The following is a 12,211-nucleotide window of genomic DNA, read 5'->3' as shown; positions in this document are numbered from 1 at the left end:
ATCTACAAATGAATTTTCCTTGTAGATATTTCTACCAAATGACAATATTTTAATAATTTAGCAGTTTTAGATTACAGAAAATAAAAGGCTATCTCTCTAAATATCTGTCTACATATTATACTCGTGCTTTCATGAGAAATTCTAATACAAGTATTCTTTATTTACATATTTAGGTTTTAGATTTCCCCAAAAAGAAAAATTCTTTGTGTTTTTATTCCCCTTTGATTTTTAAGAAACTTAAAAAAAAGATATCTCCACACATATTTCCAAAATCAGAAAATAAATGTCTTAATGAAATCTTTCCTGAGCAATGAAATATGAATACAAATATCTGAGGTAAGAACAGTTTCATTATAATTTAAAAATATAGGTACAAAAATATGGACTGAAGAGTTAAAATTATGTTCTCCAGCATTCCACAAATATTAACTACTGCTGAGGTCAGAGTTGCTAAGAGGGAACTGAGACATTGTCTTTTTTAACTCATTATAACTCCAGTGTAACTGCTCAACTTCAGCCTTGTGTCGAATACGGGTCTGAGTAAGTTCTTGCAAAAGATGTTCATTAGTAGAAATCAAAGAACTGTAAGAAAAATAAAGAAAACAAATTACTTGATTTTTTTCTCTCTAAAATGATGTTTTTAATTAAAAATTTTAATTAATAAATATTATTAATTTATATAACATTTTATGTTGATATGTTTTATGTAATTATAATATATTGTATATAAAATATAACATATAATTATAATATTAATATAAAATCCAGCCAAAAGATCTGAAACATTTTAAAATTACCATTCAAAAATTAAAGATTTAATTGCATATTTTGCTTTCCAGAAACAATGAATAGAGTCTTAAAGACAGAATAAAAGGAACAAAACTATTTCATTCAGATAAACATTATAACTTTTGCAAAAATATACCTATTCATCTACATACTAAAGGTAATATCTTTTCTACACAAGAAGCCTTAATTTTAAAAATCAATTTAGCAAGCATTCAAGTGCTTACTCTTTATAAGTAATCATACATGGGAAAGGTACTGTGTAGCAGCCACAGGATGCATCATGTACATGGACAAATAAATACAAATAAATACTTGAGTAAGAGAGCAGTATCAACTGGAAATGGTTTAAGATGAGAAAAGGCTCCATATAGAGGACAGATGGGATGAACCTTGAAGTAAGGTAAGAATTCTGAGAAGCAGTAATGAGGAATGAATTCCAGGCTTTATTTGGATAAATACACAGAAGGAGGAGATGGACTGTGAAGTCCATGAAGCAATTAATTTTCCATATTGATTGCAATGGAAACCATTTGAAAGAAAATGAAATTAAATAAAGCAAGAAAGGAAGATTGGAACCAGATTATGAAGGGTCTTAAAAGTCAGACTTTTGAGGAATCATTATTTTATACTGACCACACTTAGGAATCAAGTGTAGTTTTTGAGCAAGGAAACAAAAAGGTCAAGTTTGTTAATTTAAGAAGATGTAGTGGAACAGTAAAAATGTTGTATTTGGACTTATGTCATCTGGGTTTGAAATTCACCTCAAACTTAGGCAAGCCACATAAGCAATTCTTTGTTCCTCAACTGTCTTATCTACTCAACGAAGGGATTGAATTAGAAGACCTCTAAAGCCACTTCTGGCTCTAAATCTATGAATCAGAATCTATGGTTTGGGAAGCTGAGTGAAAATGAATTCAATCCAATTTGTGTGCCTAATTAAGTTCTCTAAGGCAGAGGTGTTAAGGGCCTCATCTAGGCTAGTGACAGTATAAGTGAAGAGAAGCTAATGGATTCAAGAGATACTGATAAAACTTGACAACCAGACTAGACATGGAACTCCAAAGTTGAGAGGTGGGCACCTTCCATAAAAATAGGAAAGTTTGTGATGATGAGTAATGAATGATGACTGAAAGGGTATACACAGTTTAACAGCTTTTTGGGCATAGTTTCAAATTGTTTTCCAGAACAGTTGAACTATTTCACAACTCCACTAATAGAATATTTGTGTACTTATTTTCTCTTAGCCCTTCCCACATTTATCATTTTCCTTTTTTATTAACTCAGCTAATATGAGAGGTATGAGGTAGCATCTGAGAGTTGTTCTAATTTGCATTTCTCTAATTGGTCACATTACTACCGATAACTTTAATTTCTTTCTCTGAAAACTGCCCATTTGTATCTATTATCATTTGGCAAATCAAATGACTCTTGGAAAAGTTCTTTAGGTTTGCATAATACTAGCTACATGATTCCACCTATAGACTTCCCACCAGGTTGGCTTCATTGCTCATTCACTCCAGGCATTTCTCATCTGACAAAATTTCACTGCTCTCTTAAAACAAAACTGGTTTCTTTTAACTTTCAATTTCTGCATGGTAGTGATATGGCTAGCAGATGTGAGATAGACTATCACTGTAGGTGGGTAATGATGGAAATAATAGATTTTGTTCCCTGACTCTTTAAGGCTTCTAACAGCAGCATTCCCACCTTTGGCCCCAAAGAGGGAAAAAGGATGGGTGGAGAGAAAAAGAAAATTTACATTGTAGACTTATGACGGCTGCCATGTAAGAAAGACATGCATACTCCAAGAACAAGCATGTACCTGCACTATTTCCAAATCAGAGAAATTTCTTCCAATATTTTTTCACCCTGATCTTTAGTGTCTCATCCTTCAACACTATCTCCCCATTACTCACTTCTATTGTAAACTTTACTCAATCTAACCTTCAAAATATACCTCTTGTTATACTCCTCTTTAAAGTCTTAACTTTTTTTTGGCATGCTGTTCTTCTAATTTACAACCCAAGATCTCTTAATTATTTCCACACTAAAAACTACTTTTAAAAATTGAGTCACCATGACCATGAGATTAGCAAAAATACTTTATACAGGATATGGAATAATATTATGAGCAGGAAATAAAAGGAATAAACAAGCATTTTTCTGGTTGGAGAAATAATGACAGCAAAATATTTCAAGTATCAGTAATAGGAATCGAGTTATTTAATTTCTGTGTGAATAATCTAGGAAATTCCTCTTGTTCATAGTTTCTATTAAGAAAGGGTGAGTTCCCAGTTTTAGTTCCCTTTCCCAAAAGGCTCAGCTAAGTGTACTGGTATTAGAAGTAAATGGATAAGTGTGAATATCTATATGGGGAATTAGAAAATGTAGCAGGATAATAATTCACACTTTTGACTTCCTGACATTCTTTTAACCTTCCATCATTGCCCTTCCCTCCCCCGGATCATCATGCAACCCTCTTCTCCCATAATTCATATCAGGTAAGGTTAAAACTGAAAGTAAAACATCAGAATTTTAGAACCGAACACACTATAAGGGATCAGATTTATTTTATAGAGGAGAATCTAGGCTCAGCAAGGTTAAATTAACATTAACTAGACAGTTAGTCTCAGGATCAGGATGAGAATACAGGTCTCCCAGGTCACTGTTCCTTTCAAAATTATCATCAAACCTCTAAATGCTTTCCCTCATATGATTTTGTAAGTAGTAGCACCTTAAAATCATACATTCCCAGTAATAATGTACCTGTGACTTTCCTGAAGCATCTCTGTGAGTTCCTGAATCTTGGCATAGTGTTCAAGATGTTCCTTTAAGTTATCAATTTCACTGGCTAATTCCTGATTACTGTTTTGAAGTTCTAAAATAGAAATGAAATCTTATTACTAAATTTTGTTAGTCACTTCTATAAACTGGTGAATTTAAACTTAATTTTTAAAATTTGATAAGAGTTGAATTCTAAAAAAGAAAAGATAATTTGAAAAAAACAATTTTTCTACATGAGTCACAAAGTTAATTAAAAATAAATTTAGAAATAAAATTGCTCTAAGATAAATTTTAACAAACAACATCTATCCTGTGCTTCTTATAAAAAGCAAGTGCCATCTATGGTAATCCTTGAAAAAAGATAAAGTTGCAATATTTTATCAACAGATATACACTGCTAGTCTTTCAATCCATCCCAGTTTTCCTAGTCTATCACTTATGTTCTCGTTTCATTTTCTTCCCCTTATAGTCTGAGCCTTATGCAAATCACTAAGTATTTATTAAGTACCTATTATATAAGGCCCAATAACAGTACTACATACAGGAGACACAAAGATAAATCTTTCCTCCCCAAAACAGAACTTGACTTCAAGAAATTTGCATTCTACCTAAGATTGATGAATTTGATTATACTTTATCCTCTACTCTTTTTTTAACTTATTTATTTAGAATATCTCTTCATAACTATATGATTCATGATTTTTCCCTCCCCGTTTTCCCTCCCCCTTCCCAGAGCTAACAAGCAATTCCACTGGATTATACATGTATCATTTTTCAAAGCCTATTTCTTCCATGTTATTCGTATTTGCTATGGAATGATATTTCAACATCCAAACCCCAATCAAACCACATGATCGATCATATGTTTTTCTTTTGTGTTTCTACTCCCAGTTCTTTCTCTGGAATGTGGATAGTGTTCTTTCTCATAAATTCCTCTGGATTGTCCTGGATCTTTATATTGTTGCTGGTAGGAAAATCTATTACATTTGATTATGCCATTATGTGTCAGTCTCTGTGTATAATGTTCTCCTGGATCTGCTCCTTTCACTCTGCATCAATTCCTGGAGGTCTTTCCAGTTCACATGGAAATTCTCCGGTTCATCATTCCTTGCAGCACAATAGTATTCCATCACCAACAGATACCACAATTTGTTCAGCCATTCCCCAATTGAAAGACACCCCCTCATTTTCCAATTTTTTTGCCACCACAAAAAACGTGATGATAAATATTTTTGTACAAGTATTTTTCCTTATCTCTTTGGGGTACAAACCCAGGAGTTATCCTCCATTCTTGAATCTTCTGCCCCTGGTTCTTCTAGTAGATGTGTCCTGACAGTCTTCTCAAACAACAAATGAAACTATAAAAGCAAAAGCTATCCAAAAAAAGATATTCTTAATCTATGAGTTTTACTTTCTTCAAAATCAACCACTCAAAATTGCCTTTACTCTTGACTTGCTTTTCCAGCAGTTCTGTTCAACATTTGCCATGTGCCTTCTATGTGCAAAGCATTAGGTGCTAGAGAAAAAGAAACAAGACTAGAATACATTCTGTTCTCAAAAGTCTATACTCGGGCAAAAAGAGTAGGGGAGAAGAGAAGAAGATTCAACTTTTACCTAGAGAAGTAAACAAAAAGTAACCTAAAAAAAGAAGAGCATTCTAAGTTTGTGGTAGTGATGTGTGTGGACAGAATTTGCTCCCCAAGATTCTCTTACCCAGTAGACCATTTGTGTGGTTACGCTGCATGCAAACTCTGTGTGAACATATGGAAATGGGATTGCTAAGAGAGTATTGGGGAGCAAATTCTATCCACACAGATGGGAACTAAAAATTTCTCCATAGAAGAAGTGGCATTTGAGTTCTAAAAGGTGGAAAGGGCAAGCAAGTAACTACACCTGTAAGAGATGCCTAGAGGTGAATGCACAGAGGTGGGAGATGGACTGTAGGGTATGTGTGGGGATAAGTACAGTTAGATAAGGTTGAAATGGTAGATCCTCATACATAAAAGGAATTCAGGGAATTCTTAGAAATTAAAAACCAGTGAGTTCTTCATATTAAGCAAGGCAATGAAGTTTAAAATAAAAGTTGGTATCCCTGAAGAGTGAAGAAGCATGGTATACTGGAAAAGAAAGCTGACCTCAGAACTAAGAAGGGTCAAGGATTGCATTTAATACCATTCTGGCTGTGCTATTTTGAACAATTCCCTTAACATTTAAGAGCTCTAGGAAACTTTCTAAGTTTACAGGGTACAGGATGCCAAGAACATGGAAAGAATTTCTTTATCTAGAATTCCCTATACCAATGAAGTTACAAGTACTATTCTTTTCGCTATTCCTAGTCCTAGCTCTAAATACTTCAAATATAACCTGTTAAAGGAAAGGCAACATGCTTTCTGAAAGAAGGAATAACACTGTAAACTACCAATCATATGAATGAAGAAGGATAGGAAAAATGTGTTGCTATAACTAAAAAACTGTCACGTTATATCTTCTTTAAAAATGTAGTAGTTTTTAAAAACTAAAAAGTTCTATTAGCATAAGGCCATTATGTGAGTTAGTGCTTCTTTGGATGTAGGAAACGAGCCCCCATTGTATTTCAAATAAATAAATCTTACAGCAATTAAACTATAGACATGAGAGTGAAAAAAAAAAAAACAGCAACATTACAACAGTTAGCAAGTGAACTCAACACAAGATAAAGTTGAATTTGGCAGATGTGAAATGGAGAAGCTGTGAAACATATCCTGCCCAAAGAACATAGAAAAAAAGGTAGAAATGGTAACAACAGCTGGTTGCCATGACAATGGAAGCAAATTTTGATCCTAATAGAGAAGGATGCATTCACAGGGTCTAAGCCAGAGAATGAAAAGTTATTTTCTGCTTTTATGAATTGCATAATTGAATTGGAAATTGGGATATAAGTACTTGGAAGAAAAGATATTTTTATGCCATCATCTTTAAGGGGAAAGACCTGCTTTATCATTTATTAAACAAATCACTTATCAAGAGATCTACAAAGGCAAGCCTTGATGGGTCCAAGGCTCAGAAGTTGGGGTAGAACTCCAGACCAAAGAAATGATCATGGAAACTTGACTAGGAGAAAGATTTTGCTACACTATAACTTTAGGAGTGTAACACGGGAATTATTTCATAATAGTATTTAGATAATTAAATGCTTAACATGGCTAAATTTACCTATTTTAATTATGAATCACTGAATATTTTTTTTCCAAACCCTTACCTTCCATCTTAGAATCAATACTGTGTATTGATTTCAAGGCAAAAGAATAGTAAGGGCCAGGCAATGGGGTGACTTGCCCAGGGTCATATAATTAGGAAGTGTCTATGGCCAGGTTTGAACCCAGAACTTCTCATCTCTGGGCTTGGCTTTCAATCCACTGAGCCACCCAGAAGTTCCCAAAATTGAATCTTGTAGCTGGAAAAAAACCTTAGAAATTTAAGATGATCTACATTTCACAGATACTGAAACTATGGTCCAGAGATGTGTAATGACCTACCTCTAACTAGCCAGAGGCAGAAGTAGAACTGAGGTCTCTTGACTGCCAATCTACTTTTACTACAACTGACTTTTTTTTTCTACAAATGACAATTGCATCTTCGAAGAATTACTTAAATAATATAATTATATCTTGATAATAAAGAATACATAAGAGAGCATCAAAAATAGATTAAACTAAAAAGTGAATATTTCTCAGGATTTCAATTATATGCACCCTAAGATTGTCATCTAGAGATTTTGACTATTGTAAATGAAAACATTATCTTTAACTAGTTCTGGAAAAAACAACAATATGTAAAGTAAAATGATTCTAACACGGGGCAATAAGTTCTAAAGGAATGATAATCAAAGCTATAAATTGGTAATTTGCTAAACAGAGTTACAGTAAAGTTTTGTTATTTTATGGAGAGGTTTAGTTACAATTTACTAAAATGTTATGGGGCAAACTTCCAGTTAAAATGGAAACATGAGAAGTTGAACAGGAGTCTACCTAGCTTTCCCACTTTCACCCTAATAAGTTATCTGAAAAGGGCTCCTATGAGACCAAAGATTTAAAAAATTTTGGAAAGAAACAGTCTTTGTCCTCCTTTCCTCCATCTCCCACTTACTCCTTCCTTTTCCATATAGAGTTTATCTCTATGAATACTTAATATTTTATTTAACAAAAGAGAGAACTGACGAACTGGGCACATAGCTAAAACAAACACCACAGAACATTAAAAAAAAAAAAAAAACCTGAAAAAAAAACACAACGAATCAAAAAACCTCAAATGAGGTTAAGTGACTTGTCCAGAGTCACACAATTAAGAAGTATCTAAGGCCATATTCAAATCCAGGACCTCCCATCTCCAGCTGGCTATCTTCTACTGAGACAACGTGTCCCTTGCCAGCACTATTATGTGATATAGTTTCAGAAAAAGCAGCCAAGCAATAAGAAGGTAAAAAAATAAATTGAGAAAGGTGACAAAGAATAAATTAAAATGTCCCTTCTTTATATGATAAACTTACTTAGAGAACCCAAGAGAGTCTACTAAAAATTAAGAGAAATGATTACTAACTTTAGTACAATAGAGGAATATAAACAAGTTCATAAATATCATCATCAAGCCTTCTGTACACTGATGAAAAAATCCAGCAAAAAGGAAGAAAACATCCCATTCCAAATTATTTTAGCATGTAAAAAAAATTTTTACAGTCCACTAACAAAGACAGGAATTATGAAAATACAATTTTAAAATAACTCTACATAAATTCGGAAACACAAATATTTAGAGGAGAATTAATTGCTAACACTTAGGATGTGCTAATATATGAGCAGGTAAATGGCTCAATGAATAGAATCATGGGAGTAGAGTTGAGAAGACTCATCTTCCAGAATTCAAATCTGACCTCAAACACTTACTAGCTGTATGAAAACTGGGCTAGTCATGTAACCCTCATTGCCTCAGTTTCCTCATCTATAAAATGAGCCAAAATAAGAAATGGCAAACCTCTCCAATATTTTTGCCAAGAAAACCCCAAGTGGGGTCATACAGTTAGGTATAATTGAAGAATTACTGAACAACAGGATATGCTAATATAATAAAAAATCATTACCTATATTAATTTACAGATTCAATATCAACCAAACCACCAATTTATATAACTAGAGAAAATTATATTTATCTATAAGAACAAAAGGTCAAGAATATAAAAGGAAATAAAGAAAAAAAAGTTGAAAGGAAAAGATCTTCATATTACTAGGTTATAAACTATACTATAAAGCAATAATAATTAGACTATTTGGTATTAGTTAAAAAAAAAATGTTAATCTATATATAGATTAGGTACACAGACCTAGCAGTAATAGAACTCTTTAGCATAGTGTTTAATCAACTCATGGACACAAAATATTGAAATAAGCAAAAAGTTGCCAGGGAAACTGGAAAACATGTTGTATAAAATATGTTTAGACCCACATCTCATACAATGTACCACAATAAGCTCCAAATGGCTATATGACATATTTTAAAAGTCATATAAACAAATTAGAGAAGGAAATAGTTTTCAGAAATATAGTTAAGGGAAGAGTTCTTAACCAAGCAAGGACTCAATAGGATCACAGAAGATAAATTGGAAAAAAAAAATTTATTACATGTAATTTAAATTTTTGAAAAAACAAAATGCTTTTGTAATTAGAAGAGAAATAGTTAACTGGAAAAAATTTTTGCAACATGTTTCTTTTATACTTCCTATACAAGGCATATAGGGAACTGATATATAAAAATATACAGAGAGAGGAACAATAGCCATTCTCCAAAAGATAAATGGTAAAAGGTTATGTATTTCTCAAAAGAAGATAAACTATGTGGAAAAAATCACTATTACAAAAAAAAAAAAATGTAAATTAAAACTACACTCACTGGATTAGCAAAGATGACAAAAAACAAGCAAATTGTTAGAAGGGTTTTAGGTAGGCAGAAATACCAACTATTCTATAAAGCACTTTGGAACCAGATTCTCCAAATAAATATAGCCTGAATACCTTTTGGCACAACAATAATACTAACAAGGCATACATACAAAAGAAATCAAAGACAAAAAGACAGGGCCCTTTAAAAAATTACCATAGCATTTTCTTTTGGCATAGGAAAAACTGTAAAAAACATTAGATATATCAATCAATTGCAGAAAGGTGGAAAAAATTATGGTATGTAAATGTAATTATTGTGCCAGTTATTTCTGTGATGGCAAAAAACTGGAAACTGAGAGGATGCTCATCAATTAGGTAATGGTTGAACAAGTTGTGCTCTCTGACTGTGATAGAATACTATGGAGCTATAAAGAATGACAAGCAGAACAGATTCAGAAAAACCTGGGAAGACTTAACATCAACTGACACAAAGTAAAGTGAGAAGAACCAGAACAATATTGTACACAGTAACAGCAATACTGCAGGGATAGGGATGGGTACGGAGCATCTAGGTGGTAGAGTAGAGAGAGTGCTAGGCCTAGAGTTGGGAGGACCTGAGTTCAAATCTACTCCCAAATAGTTCCTAGCTGTGTGACCCTCAGCAAGTCACTTAACCCCATTTGCCTAGCCCTTGACCTTCTGTCTTAGAGTTCTTACTAAGACAGAAGGCAATAGTTAAAAAAATATTGTAAGGATGATTGACTTTGAAAGACTCAGTTATACTGATCAAGACAAGGATCTGTGGGAAGGGTTTCAACATGCTCATCTCCCAATAGAATCAAAGAAGGGATTGTGAGAAAGAAGTTCCTCTCCCCACTGTCACTTTATTTTGATGTCATCAATCAGTGACCTGGAGGTCATTTAACACTGAGATGTGCAGGGGTAGACAAGCCTTCAGAGAAATGAAGTTGAAACCAATGAGACCAAAAAATGACCTCACAGGCTAATTAAGGAACTGTGATTGGTTCCTGAGATGTTACATGGAAGACCTAATGGGTGGAGAAAATTGCTTAAAAGGTGAGACCAAGTTTCTTTCTTTCTTTCTCTCTCTCTCTCTATATATGTGGTTTCATATATAACCTTTTTCTTATTAGTAGCTAAAACAAGAATCTAAATCCATATTAAATGTCTTTTCAGAGTGAGAGAACCTACGATAGCTTACAGTCCAGTGGTATAGTCTTCAAGAACGCAGAATCAACTCCATAACTCAAAGAGGCATCAAAGTAGGAGTTTGTGTGGGAGGCAAGGAAACAGAGATGGGGATAAATGAACACTTCTCTGGATGGAAAAAAATTTTAAATAAGTCTGTCTCCCAGCTATCAGTGCTGGTTACTGTTATGATTTAATATTTTTATAAAATATTAGGAAAATAGGATGCACAGTGAAAAATCTGTTATCTTATAAGTAGCAAAATATTAAACTAAGAGGAAATTTTGACACACCTCAAAAATGCTGTTAAAAAGGCAGAAGAACTGGAAGATGAGTTATAATGCAAACATAAATAATTATATAAGTCTAAATCATATTTATATGAGAGTGTGTTCTAAACTTTCAGTTAAGATCCAGAAAAAGGATAGAGGAATCATTACAAACTTCCCTGAAGTACACAGAACTACTATAAACAAAATATCAAGAAATGATGAGCTCTCTCAAAAACTTTTTAGAAATAAAAGAGAAAACATTACTTTATTCCTGTTCAAAATGTTATGTAATTGGGTTTGAAAGAGAGTATATATTTCTCAAAGTCAAAGGTCAAGAAAAACAATATTGGTATGGCAGTAATCCAGGAAAGGGCAATTAAAATTGGCCAAGAATGGGAGAAATAGAATGACAAAGACAGGTTAAGGAACTTTTTTATTAAAAGAAATGGTATTATGATCAATGTCTATAAAATATGAATATATAGTTATGTGACCATAAATCTGCTTAACAAATATGGGAATATAAGAACTTGAAAGAAGACATTTTGGGACAAGTAAAAATTTATGCTAGTAATTGTAAATGTAGAAAACAGTTTATTTTAAGAAAGTAAACGGCCCCAAAATAGAAAAAAGGTTCAAAGAGAAGCTAAATAAATTTAGGAATGATAGATCCAACTGAGTTAGTCCTTCTATACTTTGACTTCTCTAAAGATGAATCACAAAGTCATTGCAGAAATATAAAACGTTCACTTTGGCTCTATTCTCTTTTCACTTGTTTCAGTATACAAGTATAACATAGGCAACACTGAATTAACCAACAAAATTTCAAAATAACAGTAGCAATATTTTAACCAAATTCTGGTATTAGGGAGCAAAAGATGATACTTTTCCCCCTACATTTTCCTGTAAAACACCCACCCTATTATTGGTAGTGGGTAGAGAGTGGTGGACATTCAAAAGAAAGCTTTTCAGTAAACAAGGGATAAGAGCTTAGGGCAAAAGAAAGAGAAAGATAAAATCATTTCTTATTTGCCCATTTATGTTTCTGACTGAATTTTGAGCACTCATGTATACTCATTTACATCTTTGCTTCAACAGAATTAAATAACCTGGTATTCTCTTGACTAATAATATATAGTCAAGGAAATAATTTAAAATGGCATTTCGGGGGGCAGAGCTAAGATGTCCATGGAGTAGCAGGAACTTTCGGGATCTCCTTCCAACTGATAACTACAAAGCTTCCCAAAA

The 12,211-nt window shown here is 33.1% G+C and overlaps 1 protein-coding gene across 1 annotated transcript in view; it reads right to left on the bottom strand.

The window, feature by feature from the left end:
- Positions 1-311: 311 nt before the first annotated feature.
- Positions 312-12,211, bottom strand: part of CEP72 (centrosomal protein 72) — a 75,702-nt gene continuing 63,802 nt past the window's right edge. Inside the window, exons 11-12 of the mRNA XM_044665172.1 lie at positions 3,556-3,667; positions 312-582 (exon numbers count right to left, since the gene is read on the bottom strand). Of these exons, the coding sequence (XP_044521107.1) occupies positions 426-582; positions 3,556-3,667 (269 nt within the window). The 3' untranslated portion in view covers positions 312-425. The remainder of the gene's footprint in view (positions 583-3,555; positions 3,668-12,211) is intronic.

Source organism: Gracilinanus agilis, chromosome 1 (genome assembly GCF_016433145.1).
Source record: "Gracilinanus agilis isolate LMUSP501 chromosome 1, AgileGrace, whole genome shotgun sequence".
NCBI classification, from domain to species: Eukaryota; Metazoa; Chordata; class Mammalia; order Didelphimorphia; family Didelphidae; genus Gracilinanus; species Gracilinanus agilis.
This window is presented reverse-complemented; position numbering and strand designations above follow the sequence as displayed.